The 19,824-nt window shown below is 40.0% G+C and overlaps 1 protein-coding gene across 1 annotated transcript in view; it reads right to left on the reverse strand.

Annotated features, from left to right (window-relative positions):
- Positions 1–1,935: 1,935 nt before the first annotated feature.
- The window catches only part of cntn3a.2 (contactin 3a, tandem duplicate 2), a 45,473-nt gene continuing 27,584 nt past the window's right edge, over positions 1,936–19,824 (reverse strand). Inside the window, exons 16-23 of the mRNA XM_004554167.3 lie at positions 16,020–16,169; positions 15,844–15,914; positions 14,971–15,205; positions 14,369–14,478; positions 12,751–12,937; positions 9,725–9,837; positions 8,031–8,199; positions 1,936–7,174 (exon numbers count right to left, since the gene is read on the reverse strand). Coding sequence (XP_004554224.2) covers positions 7,077–7,174; positions 8,031–8,199; positions 9,725–9,837; positions 12,751–12,937; positions 14,369–14,478; positions 14,971–15,205; positions 15,844–15,914; positions 16,020–16,169 — 1,133 coding nt within the window. The 3' untranslated portion in view covers positions 1,936–7,076. The remainder of the gene's footprint in view (positions 7,175–8,030; positions 8,200–9,724; positions 9,838–12,750; positions 12,938–14,368; positions 14,479–14,970; positions 15,206–15,843; positions 15,915–16,019; positions 16,170–19,824) is intronic.

Here is a 19,824-nt window from a genome sequence, read left to right on the forward strand (position 1 = left end):
TACCAGGCGGATCGTATCACAGACCATCAGCCGAAGCAAACGATCACACATATTTTTACTTTAATTATGCTGCACTAGGCTTAGACTGCTGAGGGCTTCCCACGATGCACTGGGAAGCGTTTCTTTTTCATTCATCTATTTTCACACTCTGTGTTTATACACCACAGCTATTAATAATGTCTGGCTCTCCTCCACAGTGTGTCTTTTCTCCTGACTTCCTCCCATCACCCCAAACAAATCGTGGCAGATGCCTGCCCCTACCCGAGCCTGATTCTGCCAGAGGTTTCGTCTTGTTATAAGGTGGTTTTTCCTCCCCACCGTTGCCAAGTGCTTGCTCACAAAGGATTGTCTGTTTTGGGGATTTTCGCTCTATTATTGTAGGGTCATCATCTTACAATATAAAGAGCCTTAAAGAGACTGTTATTGTGATTTGGCACTGTATGAATTAAATTAAACTGAACTGTCTTCCTCCCATCACCCCCATGATTGCCTCTCCCTGAGCCTGGTTTTGCTGCTGGCTTCTTTCTGTTGAAAGGGAGTTTTTCCTTCCCACCATCACCAAGTGCTTTAACATAGGGGGTCGTCTGTTATTGTAGACTCTTTACCTTACAATATGAAGCCCCTTGAAGACACTGGTGTTGTGATATAACCTTCACTTTAATTCTTCAATTCTATTTCAATAATACTTTAAATATGTAAAAATTATGTACATATATGTAAAATATGTAAAAATTGTGTGTTTCTGTTCTGTGTCTTGTGTACTGTTTGTTTGTATATGTGTCTTTCTTGGTGCTGTTACACCCAAATTTCCCCTTGTGGGACAATTAAAGGATTATTTTACTGATTTTCTAGGTTAACCTCTACCTCTAAAACTGTGAACCGACTCAACATTGGGTATGAATCAGAATATGACTGCCTGTTCCGTCTCTGGTTCTCAGTGTACCTGTTCGGTGCAGTCATACTGCAGGCACTGCCTCATGTCCAGTTTACTGCCTCACACTGGACAGATGCACTGGGATGGTGGGACCATTAGGGGGCAGTATTGACACTTGCAACCGTGCCACAGCATCTGCTGCATTGGGAGGCAATATACACCAATCATGTCTCAGCCAATATCTCTCTAAGGGATATTTGAATGCGAAGCACTTTGCAGTTTTCGAGCTAAGGTGACCACCATGAGTATACTAATCGGACATAAATACATTCCCCTTAGTCTGGTGTAAAATTCCACTAATTGCAGACAAGTTACAGTGGCCTGATGCTCTTTAGTGGCCAGTGGTATGCGAGGAGCCCCGGCCAAAGTATTGACACACTAGCTCATTACGGATGATCTGTGGTATGTAGGGAGAAACCTATCTTTTCTCCACTTCCCTTATTGATCTCTTCACAGGGTCCTCTCCCTCTTATTATCTTAAAAGCATCTCTGCAACACTGGGCTCAATCAATATTTCACAGCAGCTTTCCCTGTCATTCTGTTGTTTTAGTGGAAGGTATCTGAAGTTCAGCAAATATATGCTCTAATAATCCAGAAGAAATTCGGCAGTACTCTTTGTGAAGGCTACAGTAAAAAAGCCATCTGCTTGATGTGTGCTGTAGACTGTGTATTTTTTTGATACAGCGTGACGTTAGTATTCAAAGCATTTCATATCTGTGAGGGCAGTCGTTATTACACAGTGTAAGAATACAATTAGTATATGCAGCAAAAAAACCAACAAAAAAACCCTTTAGATGTGTTCTTTAGCCACCGAAAAGGACATTACCGCTGACATTTACTTCCATTTATACGCTTTTTCATAATATTATGCATTTTATAGCTTTGACGGTGCCCCAAGGCACCACTCAAAGTCTTCCTGCAGTAAAACACACTAAAACTGCTGATGCTGTAAATGACAGCAGCACACATATAATTCAGAAAAAAAAATCCAAGACAGGAACCCTCAATGAATTGTTTTTATTAACTCCCTCATTTAGAAAACACAAATGCACCAAACGATATCATACATGCACAGCTTCAGCATATCAAGATCAGCTGATGACTTTTCAATGTGAAAACGCTGCTGCCACGATCTCACGGAGATCACCTCGACATGAACATTTTGAGGAGTCACGACAGAAAGGCCAAGCGTTGTAACCCAGAGCTGTAATCGTAAAGTCTGTCCGCACTTAGAAATCCAATGAAACTACTCGCACTTATTTTAGGATCAAATTAGCCTTTTCTGAAAACCGTAAAGCTGTATTGGTATAAAAAGACAAAAAGTACTCGTGAATAATACCACTCGTATTATCCACTGTGCACTGGCCGGCTACCTTGTAACAGGTAGGTGTTTGTGTCACTGCACCAAAAGGCTGTGTGTGATAGCAGCTGCTAGGAAATGTTACTCTCTGCTCATGTATTTTTCAGATTCAGGGTTTGACTGAGAATTACAATTGGAAGCAGCACTGTTTGGTTTCCCGGTTGGGGGAGGGCGGGGACGTTGCTAAAAAAGCCAAACGAAATACATACACTATGTACAGCATCATTTATGAAGGCAAGGGAGATCTCAGCGCACCAACTTTTGATTTAGAAATCTCTGGCTCTCAATTGTTCTCTTAAAAACAACACTTGACCTTTGTGCAGAATCTTTAGGGGGAAAAAACCCAATCAGTAACCATATCAAACATTAAAAAAAAGAAGAAGAAGATCAAAGTCAAACTCAAAACATCTCCACAGTACTGATACGTTACAAAACAGAGGTTGGCAATGCTTCTATGTACCCAAAGACACAAGTTCTTTTTTTTCCAGTTCATATAATCAATAAATTAGCCAGAATAATGCATTTCCTGTGTAAACATCTGTTAGTCTAACAATGTCATTCTGCGATGAAAGAATGTATACAGATTAACCACACGTAGAGCCACAAAAACAACGAAACACGATTCAAAGACAGCTTCAACACTCATCGGGGAAGTAAACCTTTACATTTAATGTGAGCTTTACCTGCCACATGCACCTGATGTGACCTTGGATTTGGGTCCCTTTCTGGTTTTTAAATCTTACTTAGTCCTTCGCTCCAGGAATCTGCGTTAAGTGGACAGACATTTCAACTCCTCCCTGAGTCAAACTCACTTTTTAAAAATCTCTACCTCCCACATTGACCTTGTTTTGCTCTCGTTCAATGTCCGCAATGCTTCAGTCGCACAAAGCTTTGAACCATAGCACAAGAAATGAGTTTAACCCCCCTCCTCCCTCCAAATAGATAAATGGTTGTCTGAAAGCACTTGTCCATGATGTGGCAGACTAAGGTAATAACCGTGCACAATCATGCTCGTACACATTTACGCACGCACCTTTCATCGTGTCATCTTGATGAGATTGTCCTGATTTAGTCTTCCCTAAATCCTGATATATTGGCCTTCTGTGAGTGTCATTAGTACCATTACTCCTATGCCCTTTCCCCACAGAAACCCCGCAGGGCTGCTCTAATTTATTAAGATGTTTTAATGTCTGCTAAATCTTGGCACACATCAGGCTTTCCGTTCATCAAGTCAGACTGTTAAATAGACCCCTGTGTCCTGCGCTGACACATTTCAGATCTATCCGCTTCTGCCATCTCAGAGCTATTGAAAGATGAAGTGAAGCAGGTCTGAATACCTGAGCTGCGGGGTTTCGCTGAAATACATAAATAAACAATGACAACACGGACCACATAAAAAAAAACAAACAACCAATACGACTGACAACAAAGGACAAATTCACAGAGTATTAAAAACACAGCTGACCACACATTTAGCCAAATAATGTCTAAGCTGGTGGCTAGATTTCAATTATCAGACTGGCACAATTGGCAGTGCTTTAAACCTCTCGTCCCGACGGCAATGGCTGTGAATATACGCTGACTGGCACTGGCTGTGTGGTCCCAGATGGATGTAGACTGGGGCTGCAACTGATGATTATTTTCGCTATTGATTAATCAGTCAGTTGTATTTCCCATTAATCACTCAGAAAACTGTGAACAATGTATATCCCTCTTACTCAGAGCTCGAGGCAACATCCAAAGATTGCTCATTTTGTTTGTTTCAAAGCTCAAACATATTGGATTTTCTTTTTCATGCCATACATTAAAGACATGAGAGTTCTGGATTGTGATTGGCCACTAGGTGTGTCTTCGTGTCTGGTAACCAGGCAGCTGCTTTATTTTAAATTAGCTCATCAGCATTAAACTGGTTTGACAAAATAAGCTTCACCTATGGAGCTTTCAGTCGACATGAGGAGAGAAATACAGCTGAAATCTTCCAAACAAGCAAAGAGACTCCTTAGTTCAGATTATTTGTGTCATTTCTTTAAACTGTATTGCCTTACCTATATAACTCTATCATAGAGATGCTATACCACCCTTGTGCGTGCATTCACAACAGAACCAGTGCCAGGCTCTGTTAGGAAAGAGCAAATTCAACCATGTCGGAAGCATAAGAATTTGTCTTTGACACCGCAGTGAGGTGTAAAATGCAATAATTGTCCAAGAGAGACTTTGAGTCTTTAACTGAAAGTACTGGTAATGTTTCAGTGTAAAAACCAGGTGTTTAACAAATAAAAAATGCGACAGAGAAGTTCAAACCCAGCTTACTTTCTCACCTCCACACGGCTGGCAAATCAGTGTGAAGTGGGTGTGAAGAGATTGTTGATATTGTCAGTTTAGTCAGATAGAGAAATTTGTTTGTTTCGACTACCTGACGTGCCCCATCTGATGAAGTAAACAAATAAGTAAGCTTTAGAGGTGCTGGCTGTGAATACTGGACAAAGTCAAGCTGACGGTTTGCTAAGCTATGCTTACGCACTGGTCCCATTGTCAATGTGCTAACATGAGAGTGGTATCAGTCTTCTCTTTTAACCAACCGTGGAAATATCAATTTGAATGTGACATTAGACTCAATGACATTTTGCTTTGCTCCGTGCTATCAAAGGTCAGTAACCAGCGGCCTGTACTACAAAGCAGGGGATTTCTATCCAGGTAACTTCAGGTTAACCCTGAGTTTTCTTTACTATGAAGGTGGTTCGCTTTTTATCGTCACAGTAACTCATGCTGTGAAGCTAAAGAAGCTTTTGTTCCATTTTAGCAACCAACAGGTATGAAGTCACCTCCTACTGATTGATCAATTCTCCAAAAACAGCATCATGATTCCTGAAACATCCCTCACATCTGTGGATAGCAGGAGGGTCTAAAGGGAAATCTTTGAATTTCCCTGATCAGCATCAGGAATAAATTGAACAACAATTTTATTGTTCTGAAAGCATTAATATGTAATCCTAAAATCCTAAAACAGAGGAGCTACTTGACTATTTTTTATATTTATTCTTAACTCTCAGACCGTTAAACACCACCAGCCCTGCAGCAGAAAGAATAAAACCTAAAACTGTCTTTTAAACATTAATTAAAGGGAATATTCGATTATAATCCATCAGATTCTCCTGTGTTTTAACGATAGAGCTGTGATATCGATAATTCAGTAAAGTTACACAGTGGGCATTTTTTCACTCCTGGCTTCAAACAGGCTAAACGCTCACGCTTTCATACAGCGCGTTTAATACTAAACGACTGTACAGCGCTTTTCCTCACGCTGCAGCAGCTGTGTTGGTTTCAGACTGTTTCATTTTTAACCTCTTCATTTTATCCCATTGCATAGTTTTATCTTCTTTTCTCTGTGATTGGTCAAATGTGCAGATCATTTTGCGAGAACGTGCCGGTCAAACCCTGGGTTGACTTATCAAGTTGATGACCAGCTTACCAAGCGTAAGGGTAGCTGAATTCTGATACTGGAGAAATACCCGGAGTATGCTGAACTCACTTTGTAGTACAGGGTCCAGGCAAAACCTTTAGCCTAGCGAGATAAAGGAAATACTGCATATTTCAAAAATTAATGTGAAAACAGGAAAGTGAGATTAGAAAATCGATACAAAAGTAACTAGATCACCCTCTAATTTTGATTTCATATAGTGGTTTGTTGGCAGATCATTGCAATCCCATTCAAAGTTGAATACTGTGGAGGGAAATATAATAAAAGGTACACCTTGCTGTGTTTTACATCTTAAACAACAAAGTCTCACATCTGAGAAGCTGAAGCCGGTGAACATTTGTCATTTTCCTTTGATAAATGACTTCAATGACTGCTGTTTAAGTTCGCTGAAGCACTGGTGCTGCAAAAAAACGGAATTACATTGGCAGTTACACACCTCTGCCGGTACTACTGTATACAAGCAAATGTAAAATTTGTGAACGCAGAGCAAAGTCAAATCCATCATTCGGCAGGCTATAACTATAACTAGCGTGAGGCATTAAAATTTTTAGGAGCTTTCATGGTACATTCAGCTCCGCACAATCAAAAGATAAAAGGTAAATGGAGGACAACGGCACTATGAGGTGTTTTATGAGTTTCATCTGGGACACAACCGACTTTTAAAGGATCACGTAAAGATGGAGATGGCTGCAGTATGTTCTGAAACGCTAAGTACCACTAACCAGTGTCTATAAGTGACGCCGATACAAGAATCTCCAAGGCACGGGCACAGGTGAATGAACATGTCTCTACTTTCTGATTTTGGAGAGGAGAACTGAAAACTCAGAAATACAAGGAAACAAACAAACAATCATAAACTTCTCTGCAGGGCTTTCTGCAAGGTTCACTGAGACCTTCGTGATAAGAAAAGTGAGGAATAAAATGTTGAGGAAAGCATGTAGCTATCTTAGCAATAACAACGAGAAGGCTGCAACTACTTTGGCACATGAATGGAAGTAAGGCATCTGTATCATTCTAGAGTCAAAAAAGAGTAGAAATGGAGCATTGTTCCCAACCAGCAAAAATGTCAAAACAGACTTATGTAAGAAAAAAAAAGCAAGCGTTTACTGTTAATTAAGTGTCTGACAGCACACTCTTCTCTTGTGCTGCTGCATACTTGCAAAATAACACTGGGAGAAAAATATGCGGTACCTTAAAAAAATGCAAGAAAAGAAAAAACCTTGACCACTTTCACAAATTAAAGAAAACAAAACAAAACAAGAGCCAATAGTGAATGCTGAAAAACAGAGCAGAGTCTGTTTGTGTCACAACGATGACCTGAATGAGGATATTGCGATGGTGAGGAACAGGGAGAGGGGGGAGATCTCCACACTCCAGGCTCTGGAGCCACGGGCGCTCATACCTGGGAAACAAGAAAAACAAGGTAAAAGCACCGTGGCTGACATCCGTCTGAAACACACATTTCTAACCCAAAGTTTCAATTCTCTGCTCTGTCAGCTGCTGAGAATAACACGCTTAGGTTGTCAAAACATAAAATATGCATGCTGACGTTTCATGGGGTTACTTAAAATGTGGTGCAAACTCATTTGTGTGCTGGCTTTTAAGTGCATGGGTAAAAAATGTATTAGAGGAAGTGAGTGTAAAGGACCCAGAACACTGATGCAGTTTGCTTCAATCGCTGCTTTCTCACTACATAATATACTTGATAAAAATGACTCTGCCAGACAGTGCGTTTCCTGCTCCTCCGGGAATGATGAGCCCATTTAACAAAAAAACCCATGTTGAATTCTACCTCTTTCTGTTTTCAGGGATACGACACAAAAGTTCAACAATGCAAAGTAGCATTTAGGGCAGGGGAATAGCCCCCGCTGGAGTCCCACAGGACACCAATAGCATCTAGCCAAAGCGAGTCTGTGACAGAGATGGATTGTGTTGCATATTTCAGCAAACTATAAGCGCAGAAGAGCGCAGGGGAGGTGGGATGGGGCCTTGACTAAGGGTGGGTCAGGGGAGGACAAAATGTCCCTGTCAGATTTACAGTGTTAAGTGACTTTATTTACAAAAATGGGCAAAAAAGAAAGAAAAAGGTCCCAGTGAATTCATATGTCAAATTTTGGCATTTGTCTATGTTCCTCTGGAGTATGAGAGCAGCATATTTTAAAGGGAAGGGCACGGGGAAAACTCAAATTATTCTTCCAGCCTTCCGTTTTTGACCATTTAACCACTGCAACTTCACAAAACATGAACACCGAGCTTACTTAGCTGGTGGATTCGTATGGGATCTGATGCCGGCCCTAATCCTCCTTCACTCAGTGTCTGCACAAAGATGATGTACTCCTCATCGTCCTCAGGGAGGGTCAGCTCTGCTGTTGCATTGACCGTTGTGAGTGTGATTACCTCTTTGTGTCGCTGCCTATGGTATGACAGCTGAAAGGGGAACACAAACAAGGTTGCAAATATGTTTTCTAACACCATAACAACTTCAAATGCATAAGCTTCGTGGTTACCTAGTGTACCAAGTAGAGCAGGGCGATATGGCCAAAAATATTTATCACGATATACATTTGAAAATTTGCGATAACGATATAACTGACGATATAATTGATGCGAGACAAAATACTCCACAACATTACTAGCGCAAAAAGACAACCTTCCATTAATTTTCACTTAAACAAGAAGCTGGTTTTTATGTACATTAAAGCTTTATAAAAATGTAACAGTGCAAATGCAAATTCCTTGCTGAAAGTTTAACCAAAAGGCATTTCCAGTAGAAATGGGCTGACATATCCTGAGCATAACCATGTATAATATCCACTGAAGTTAAAAAGAGGTGCTTTGCAACATTAAACTGTAGTGTGCAGTACGTATTTTTTGGACCATAAGGCACATTGAGCTAAACAAAGCAGTTAGATAAATCAAACTTTATTAAACTCATTCTTCTTGCTTCCTCCACTTCTGTACCATTGATTCATTGATGTTGAATTCTCTGGCAGCTGCTCTATTCCCATGTTGTTGCAGTATATTAATGACTAGCCTTGTATTGTGGATGGATTATCTCAGTTGTTCTCCTGACTGACGTTTGGTCCGTTTACAGCATCCTGCCATGCGATTGCATTTGTCTCTAACCATGAGGAACCTTAGTGTTCGTCCTCCAGCTTCACTGTTTATGTTATGCTAACATAGCTGTGTCGCTAGCGATCACGTAGCACATCATTATATACCAGCTAGCCCAACTTCAGTAACCCTACAAACATCACTGCTGTTTAGTTTCCTGCCTTCATTTATGTTGGAAGTGATAGCAGAGCTGTACGTTTGAATTTTTTCAGAAATCTCTCAGTCAGAACATGCTATATCATGCTTAGGTAACTAGCGAAACTAGCGAGCTAACTTCCGCTAGCTTCCTGCTAACTTCTAACTCCGTTAAATGTAATAAATTTTGTTTTCATGGATGCCTGGAAGTTAAACTTCATAGTTACACCTGGTAAAGCAGCAATGCTGATCGTTTTATTAAAGATGAAAGAATTTAGACAGTTAACTCTCAGTGATGCTGCAGTGTTTGTTTGACCTGAATGTACGGAGTTTAGGACCCAGATTACTCCCAGATTTAAGAGCATCTTAGTCCGACAAATACGACAATAACAACGGCCGCTTGCATGTTCTGCAAAAAAATGTGCTTTGTTGTGTATCTGACGGACAAACACCAAACCAGTTCCACATCACTGAAGTTGCACCATTTTTACAAACCAATTCTGGTTCATCTGTTTCACTCAACAATCGGCCATGTGCGTATGAAAACAAAGGCACTGCGCATGCGCGTTTTACTCATATTCTATCCCGATATTTCATTTTCCTATCGTTGCCTAACATTATACCGGTATTACCGTGAACGGTATAATATGGCCCAGCCCTAGTACCAAGTTCCCGTGAAAGCAACTGAGAAAGTAAAACTCACTTGATAGCCCAAAACTTCTGATTCTGATTCCATTGCCACCACAGGTTCCCAGTAAACAGACAGCTGAGAGCCCATTAGGTTCCATCCCACATTCATTGGCGGCTGGGAAGGTGCTGCGTGATATAAAAATTATTAACAATTTTATATCACTGCAGAAACATTAGTGTCACATTGGTGTATAATCCCAATTTCAAAAATTTGGGACACTGTGTAAAATATAAATAAAAACCAATAGTGTATTCACAATAAAACAAGGAAAACATAACAGATAATTAAACTGAGACATTTTAATATTTCATAAAATATAATAGCTCATTTTGAATTTGATGGCAACAACACATCACATCAAAGTTGGGAAAGTAAGTGATATTAAAAAGAAACTACTAAACAGGTTTATGAGCAACAGGTCAGTGACATGACCGGGTATAAAAGGAGCATTTTAAAGAGGCAGAGCTCCTCTAAAGTAAAGATGGACAGAGGTTCATTGATCTGGGAAAAAAGTGTGTCTGCAAATTGTGGAACAATTTCAGAATGATGTTTGTCAAATTGTTAGGACTTTGAAAATCTCATCATCTGCAGTACATGATGTCATGAAAGATTCGGGGAATCTGAAGAAATCTCTGTGCGCAAAGGATAAGGACAAAAATCAACGCTGCATGCACGTGATCTTCGTGCCCTCAGGCAACGCTGCACTAAAATCAGGCATGATTTAGTCATGGAAATCACAGCATGGGCTCAGGAACACTTCCAGAAATTGTCTGTGAGCACAGTTTGCTGTGCAGGTTAAAGCTTTATCGTGCAAAGAAGCTGTATGTGAACACGATCCAGAAGCATCTTCCCTGGAAAACTGTTCTGTGGTGAGACAAATTGAAACCCAAAAATCTTTCTGCAAAACACGGACACTACGTCCCCAGATTAAAAAGGAGAAGCATGATCAGTGATGGTATGGAGCTGTGTTTAGTGCCCATCTAGTACAACCGGAAATGAAATATGCGACAAACAAGACCCAGAAGTGTTGAGCACCACGAATCTTATATCAGACAAGAATAGGACAACATCAGTCCAGCAGCTTCTCTCCTCAGCTCCCAAAGAATTTATGGACTGCTGTTAAAAGAAGACTGGATGCTACACAGTAGTAAACATGGCCCTGTTACAACTTTTTTGAGACTTATTTCTGCTTCAAAATGAGCTAATATTTTTTCAGTTTAAACTTTTGAAATGACTTCTATGTTCTGCTTTGTACTAAATATGAGTTTATTGGAATTAGCTAACCATTGCATTCTGCTTTTATTTGCATTTTACACAGCACCCCAACTTGGTGAGATTGAACAAGAAAGATTTTATTTCACTTAAAGGATAACACAACTTTAAAAAGATTGAATTAAATACTATTATTATATGACACTAATCTTTGCCCAGTTTGGAAGTACAAATAAAGTGTGGATAAAAGCAGAATGGAACCCGTTCACTTTAAGGTGATTTGCTTTGCAGCTTCAAAATCATTTTGATGCTACACTGATCTGTTAAATGGCAGGTGGCATCTGTTTAATCCCCACTCCCCGACTACATTGCCCATTTTGGCAGTTAGTAAATTCAGTGAGAGGGTAACACCTCCTGGGAAATGCAAGTTGCCAAGGATAATAAAGGCAAAGCCCTGCAGATTGTGACTACTGAGGACACAAGGCCCTCGTCAGGGGACTGACAGATCAAGGTCCGGTTGCACAGAGTCAAGTGGAAGCAGTGTGCTTGGAAGCAGAAAAGATATAAGCGGGTCAGGCTGATGACTAAGCTAAAGGCTAACAAAACCATGTTGGCTATTCCTTCGGGGGGTTTTTGGAGGCAACTTTTGCTCACAGGGCATTAAATCAGACCTGCTTCAGCTCTTGTACAAAGCAAACTAATGGTGTATAAAACAGCTTTATTCGGGTTAAGCACGCTAATCTGCCTCCTGCTGCTGACTTGAAATTGTCGGCATTGAGATGAAGACTCTGTGTTTGTTACATGAACTGTTGCTAGTCTGTGTTCCAGCACGTCTCTAACCACTGCTCAACAAATCTTCATACTCCGCTTTAAATTGAAACTACTATGTCAAATGTGGTAAATGAGATGACTTAATGTTTTTGAATAATACGCGATCATTATGAACTTAATGTGTTTTTAAAGGTTCGCAACAGGGAAACGTTTGCTACTTCATCTCCTTTTAAGAAGACTTTGCAAGCATTTGGGAATAAAGGGAGGCGGCAGTCCTAAGAAAGATATATTTTTTATATTTTTTGCATTAAATAGAAATCAACTGCTCGACAGCTCTGCGCCTCGATTATTTGCTATGTGATAAAATATGCCATCAACCTGGGAGGCACCACATATTAAAATTAGTCTATGTGGCTAAATCTGGAATATTTACATGATGAATTTAAGTGCTCATAGAGAAGTACAAGCTACTCACGCTATGTACGTGGACATGCATTTTTTGCATGCAGTGAAGAACCATGTCTATTTTGAATGCAGTGATACCCGAGGGCCTGCAGAGCATGGTGCTATCCAAACTGGTTTTCAGCCCTCTTCCCCTGCACACAAAGATTTCTCTGGGTTCTCTTAATCTTTTAATATTTTGTCCCGTTGATGATAAAATCCCCAAAGGCTTTACAATTTTACACAGAGTGATAAAACCCTCCCTATCTTTACATCCTCTCTGGGACTTTCCTTTTATATTTTTTTGATCTAACTTTTTTGGCATGTGTTCCTGTGAAAAAGACCATATTTTTTCACAACAATACAATCTCTCAGATTTAGCCTATTATATTTGCATAGTTATCCTTTACATGCATTCTGTTTTTGTAACGCTGCACTGCATTACTGGACTTGGATGCAGACACGTTTCAACACATGCTAGATTTCCCCAGCATTATTGGAAAAGCTAAGAATAGACTTCAATTAAACCACTAACTGTTTCCACCTCTGAATTCTAAGCAGTGTAGTCACAAAAATCAAACCCTTGAGCAGCAGTATTGTGTGCTGCAACTTACGTGGCTTTTTTGTGGTGACATTGATTGCAGGGAGGAATGGGCTAGTGCCTGCTGTATTGAAGGCGCTGACTGTTAGGAAATACTGTGTATTTCCTGCCAAGCCACTCACTGTGGCCGAGGTTTGGTTCCAAGGCACTCTAACTTTCCCCATGGTCTCTGGTTTAGTGTCATCTTCCCAGTAAGCCACCTATTTTCAGAAAGAGAGCACGTCATTCGGGATAAAAGGCTTTGGATTGGAGCAAAATGTGTACATCTATTCTTTATGTGCTTTCTAGCCCATGTGGCATAAAAGGATGCTTGCAAATACGCTACATTTGATGTCTTGAAAGAACTGTGGAATTTTAAATAAAAGGCTTTGATTGTATTCTCTGAAGAAAGATCACGGTTTTCTTTTACCTTTCCAGCTGGATATTTGATATCTCACATTACAAATCCTTACAGCTCCTAGAAATGGTTTAAAATGTACATACATTCGAACATAGATGAATGATTAGTCTCCTCGCTGATTAATTAACATATATTAATTGCCAAAAAATAATAAAAATATTCAGTGTAAAAGTGTTTTTCCAACAAACACTAGAAAGAGAAAAGCAGCAAATACTCCCAAGTGTGGAGCAGGGAACTATAAAGCCTCTGTACTTAATGACTGAAACTATTCATTGATATTAAATTGCCAATCAATTCTTTTGATTGTTGCTTGACTATCTAATTGTTTCAACAATACCTCATGGCTTTGTAATGTGGCAATATTTTTTTCTTTAATGGAAAGCTGCCTGATTAAAAATGGCTTTTAAACAGTTATGCTACAGATCGAGTGCCAGCAAAATGTATTTAAAATAAACGTAAGAGATTTTTGTTATTATCCAAACCATTAGCCTGGAAATAAATGATCCCAAATGAAATCCTTTTTAAGCAGTCATTCACTTTTCCGTCATCATTATTCAGTGTCTAATATCATAGAAGCAGCTCAGATATAAACAGCAAAAAAAAAAAAAAAGAGTAAAAAAAGAAATCTACTTTCGCAGATGGAGTTATGGAAACAACTTTGACTTTATTGAGCAAAAGAATAACAACATCTTTCATTAAAGCCCTTTGATCATCCTGATTATTCCATCAGAGGTATGTGGACGAGGCAATCAGGGTGTCCTAGTTTTTAAAGGTAAGAAGGGATGAAATCAGCAGTTCCTGGTTTGAAGTGTAACAGTTTAATGTTTTACTCAGAGGAAAGTAAAAACACATCACATCTAGACCCGTGTTGCTGCTGTGCTGTGCTCCATGCATTTCCAGTGTAGCATTTCCCAGTGCCGTGACACAAGGCCCGATATTGCTATCATGATATCCCATGAATGACAGCAACATGAAAAGGCATGTGGCCAGGCAATTTTCTTTTGTTCTCTTGAAAACGCTCTGACATGTTTTCCTGTTGTGTTGCCACAAAGAGCTGTATAATTTTGGCAATAACAGTCGGCCAAGTGAAACAGCCATTTCCATGGCGACGCAGAGTTTGGAAGTGATGGTTTTGAGGTACAACAGGGGTTGATGGTGAGCATTTGAATCGTGTTGCTTGTGAGAATGTGTGTGTGTGATTTCTATTTCCATTTAAAAGAGTAAAATGTACCTCATAGCCCAGAACCCTTTCAGGGATGAAGGAGAGAGCCTGCCAATTCACCTCAATCTCAGAGGCTGAGACACTTCTGGCCCTAACTCCCGCTGGCTTCTCACTTGGCTCTGAAAACAGACAACGGGAGACTGAGCTGTGCCGCCGTCTTCCAAAAGCACAGAAACGAGCAGAACAAATCTCTTCAATTTTTACATTTATAACTGTGCGCATTCTTTTGATCTCTACTCAGATGAATCATCACACACAGGTGCTGCTGGTAAATTGACTAACACTACACTACACACAGAGACACCCCCCCCCCACCCCCCCCCCACCCCACACCCTTCAGCATACTGAGAGGTAGCACAGATCTAAATGCCAACCAGTTTTTACTGTGGCGCAGCATTTTAATACAGCGGTGATATTTGAAGGCAATCTGCTGGTTCGTACATAAATGTGTTCCCATGATTTTGTACCTCGTCCATATAAAGATATTTCTGCAGATTTATTTTTCTGCGTGTGTTTTTATCTACCGAGCAGTTTTAATCCAATCCGATAAAAAAACAAAAAAATCTACTTTGGGGGCTTTGCTCAGATTCCACTCACGTCCACCCTTTTACCTGTCTCCGCAGAGTAGATGGTGACCACGGGGCTGAAGGGACCCTGTCCTTTGCTGTTGTAAGTGCCAACCTTAACGTGAAACGGAGAGAAGGGCGCGATGCTGTCGTTGCGGTACACGTAGCGCGACGCGCCAGGGGCGGAGGTGGCCACGTGAGTCCAGCTAGCTTCTCCGAAGGCGCGGAAAGCGATGATGTAACCAAAGCTCTCACCATTCTGTAGTTCTTCGGGAACAGGCTGAGAGTGAAACACAAAACTATAGTGATATTAAAACATATACAAACCACTCACGTTCACACCACCGCCGGGCTCACGCAGTCACCACCGTCTCTCATAATGTCAAAAAAAGTGCATGACCCACAAATTGCTTTTGCAACCCACCTGATGAAATAAAAGGAGCAGTAAAAATGCCATTTTAAAAACCTGCGCTCATTACCGAGCATCCGTGCAGCTTTTAAAATGAAAAGTTATTCTGTATATAATGAAATGGGAAATCTCCAATGATGAGATAACACAGAAAGTAATGACTTGTACAATGCCAGCACTGTTATTCTTCCATTCGACTCCTTACTGCTATATTTGAGCATTGTAGATTAGTCTGAACAGTAATTCATCACAGATCCGAGACTCACAAATGAGAATATCTGTCAGATTTACTTCTCTGTTGTATACGCTGCTGCTGCCTTACATGCAAGCAATTTGAGAAATTACAGCAACGACAGACTCCCATTGACCCCAAATTTATGACACCCACAAGCAAAACAGAGCAGGTGCTTTGGTTTAGCGAGGAATATTTAGAACCTCGTTTAAGATGAAAACGACACTGACTCCAGGCACTTTGAATAACAGACTAGAGCATAAGACTGATGATTTACCTCCCACGTGATAACCAGTTCATATCTGCTTCCACCACCTCCACCCACATCACCTGGCACTGCATCTGGAACTACAAAACACAGACCATGATCACATTTCAGTATAAAAACACATATATATATAAAGCCGCATAAAGGCAAGTTATAGCACAAAAAGGGAAATCAATACGCAGTACCTGCATCCTCTGTCCTGGTCTTCACGGACACTGGGCTGGGTTCTCCGACACCAACGCTGTTTTTTGCCAGTACCCGAAAGTCATATTCAACCCAGGCATTGAGGTCCACCACGGTGGCTGTCAGTGTGTTCCCATCGATTATCTCCGGGACTAAGAATAAAAGAAAACATTGCAGACGGAAGGTCTTTGCAAGAGCCTACATGTATACAAGTGAACAGCTACAACTAAAGCAAGAGAACAATTATGCACACATACACTGTTTAAGCAGCGTAGCCTGGTCAATAAAGTGTTGAATGCAAGCTGGTTTTGAGTCATGACTGTAGAAGGTGGCTGGAGGATAGCGGATTTCGGACAAAGGACAGTAAATGGTTTAACTGTCAGCCCTGCTGTGCACAGCGGCGTCTTCCTTGATAGTAACACTGAGGGATCCAATGAAATGCCAATAAAAAACCTACAGCCATTGGCTTGAAACGTGCAATGACATTTGTTCGCTACTTCGGTACAGCACAAACAGCTACAGTGAAAAAGCTGACTCGTTGTGGTGTTCTCAAATGTCCATCTATCCATTCATTCTCTTCGTCTTATCCTTGTCAGGGGTCTGGAGCCTATCTGAGCTACGCTAGGGCGAGAGGCGGGGTACATTCTGGACAGGTCGCCAGCCTGACGCAGCTTCTCAGCAAACAGCTGCCAATGTACACCTCCAGCACATACAGGCCAATGTTAGATATCATAAGTGATTTCTCAGTCGTGTTGATCTCCAGTGTTTTCTCTCCTTTCAGCTTTGCTTTGCTCTCAGCTAATTCCGGAGGGAAACATCTAAGCTTTTTAGATGTGATTTTTTTCCCCCACCGAATTAACCAAGCAGTTGTTTTTTTGTGAAATGCAGCCTTTACACCGTTTTTACTTAAATTACAGGACTGTTTTAGCCATAATGAAATTGGATAAAACCAATAACAGGGAAGCAAAACAGGTGCAGTCCAGAAAACCAGAACAAGCTCTGTAGTGCTCAGAAAGTTCTGTGATCAGCATTTGACTTTGTCAATTCATCATGCCCCTTTTTTGTTACAAACAGTTGCAGGATTGGTAAAAATTTGATTACAGGAATTTTACCGTGAAGCAACTCCTACTTTCTCATTTAGGTCAAACTTTTCTATATAAAATCTGTACAATATACTTTTAAGTTAAACTCAATTGTCTCAAAAAAAGCCTCACACATGCGACGATCCCCTATGAGCAAGCACTAGTTGACAGTGGGAAGGAAGAACTGCCTTTTAACAGGAAGAAACCTCCAGCCGACCCAGGCGCAGGAAGGGCCGGCCATCTGCCATGACTGGTAAAAATCTGCCTTTATGCTCACCCCAGCTGATTTATTGTTATTATAACTGTTATTATTTATACTGTTTATTATTATAAGCCTTACCCTTTTTAAGTAAACTAATAAAAACAACTGCAGTATATGCATTCAACCTTTTCTAGACACCTGGACCCAGATCATTAAGAATGCAGAAAAAGCCTGGTATTTGCCTTTTTCATATAAACTCACATTTATAAGAGACGAATAAAAAATGACAGCATGTGCACCTATGTTTAAGTTTTCCCACATAAGTACAATGTAAAATGTTTCATTTAATGGATTAATGAAATTTACTTGATTGCAATGCATTGAGTTTATACCTTAATGATTAATTACTTGAATGAATAAACCTTTCGTTTTGTGCATCTCAGTTGCATTTTAATCAAAATTATTGCTTCATGTCTACTGAGGGTGAAAAACATTTTTTGAGTGTTACATTTTGAAAACCTTAGGAAAAAGCTGCAGCTGTGCGTAATGACTGTCTGTCTTTCTCCAAACTCCTCTTGCCTCTGGTCCTTTTCTTTCTTTGTTTATTTTCTGCTAGGGTCCTTTTACTCTGAACTTAACAGAGTTGATAGCTTCAGTTCTTTTTTCCCATTCAGTGGGTTTGATTCTGTTTGTATTTCCAAAGCTGAGGGTACCAAATAAAACACATTCCCTTTTCTCCACTTCTCAGATGAGTGTCTCAGTTTCACATTCAGTGAAATTGCTTGTTTGCTGTTTTGTTTCTTTGCTATGTCCAATAACTTCTGGTGGAAATGGCAATTTTATATGCAAATGATGTTTTCATCCATTCATGGCTGTGGATGGGAGTAGAAATTAGGCTTGTGTAGATGCTTCAGGACCAAGCTGTGACAAAAACAGACTTGACTTGAAAAGATGAAAAGGACGCTGGTGTTGACTTAGCATGAGTACACAGAAGGTCATCGAAGTGGCTAAAATGAAAAAGTAATAATGAAAAAAAATATGGAGCCACCAAAACAAGCCTCATCTCTTTATATTTTTCCTAAGTAGCCAGATTTTCTTGTCATTTTTAAAGTGGCCTTGAACAACAGTTCCCCAGGATTTCAAAGTTCTCCACTGGACACTGACAGATTTTTCACTCTTTTTTAGTTCAGACCTTGCACCTGACCATATATATGTTTTTTTGTTTGTTAAGACACTTATCACTAGCATAAAAAGCCACCTAAATCAGGGGATGAACCAGTGTTCTACAGACAAATTGGAAATTTTTTATCGTTAGATAGTTTGTTACCAACAAACTGTCATAAGAACACATAAGTTGTTCTCATTTCTTTAGTTGAATCTCCAAAAAATGCCAAAGATAACAGTTTGACAGGCATTAAATCATATTTTTTGCAGCAACAAGGTGATTCCCAAAGTGCTATTAGCTGAAAACTTGACATATCTCAACGTGGTGTGCAGTGTCCTTAAAAGGACAGGTGGAAGACAGAAGAAGTGACAGGCCTAAGAAACTATCTACAGCAGACGAACAGTATCTGAAAATCATGCCCTTAAGAAATAGGAAAAAAAATCCACCAGCTGATAGACCTGAGAGATGCATCCTGCCCTCAGCTGATCCATCTGATTAGTCCAGATGATTTTGTTTTGTACCAGTAAATAGTTGGTTTTCAAACACATGAAGGTCTCTGTGTGGTGTTTGAAAATCTTATTTCTAGAGAAAGAACTAGTGACCTAAGTGACTGTGTGATAGTAATAGTATAATAGTAATTGTTTAAAATAATATTTGCAGGTATTTGATTCATTGAGATATTATTCTTATTGTATCTCTTATATTTCTACTGTTCAGCACTTTGGTCAGCCTTGTGTGTTTTTAAAGTGCTATATAAATAAACTATGATGATGATGATGATGATATCAGGTTGCAGCAAAGCTGGTGCCAATCCCTGCACAGATCACTGGTACATCAACAACAGTTCACACTCTTACGTGATCTAATACTTATTTGTCTTTCCTGAACAAGTTTGCTCCTAAACTTAACTCCATTCTTGGAGTGTGAATCTTAATCTGCATCTGCTCAGCTCTGTTGAGAATCATTAAAGCAGTGGTTGGGACTTCTAGTCAGTAAATCAATCAATCAGTTAAAACAGATTATTATGGACTTCAAAATCTTATATGGGTTTCTTATGTACCTATTTTCAGTGATATCAACTTTAACAGCAGGAAACTAACCAGGTATATAATTCTTCCTTTCTCTATATTTGACAACAGCATAATAAAACTGGAAATTTTGTTTTTGGTGTGCCACCCCAATATTTTTAATGGCTCCCATATGGCCACTCCTATGAAAAAAATCTGGAGGCGTCCCTACAGGTATTATTGAGACTCTGCAGGTCCAAATTTGACATTTTAGGTTCAAATTGTCATCGATGGGTAAGAAGGAGGTCAACAGTGAGTGTCTATAGCCATCTGCAAAACACAGCAGAGGCT

Source organism: Maylandia zebra, linkage group LG20 (genome assembly GCF_041146795.1).
Source record: "Maylandia zebra isolate NMK-2024a linkage group LG20, Mzebra_GT3a, whole genome shotgun sequence".
NCBI lineage: Eukaryota > Metazoa > Chordata > Actinopteri > Cichliformes > Cichlidae > Maylandia > Maylandia zebra.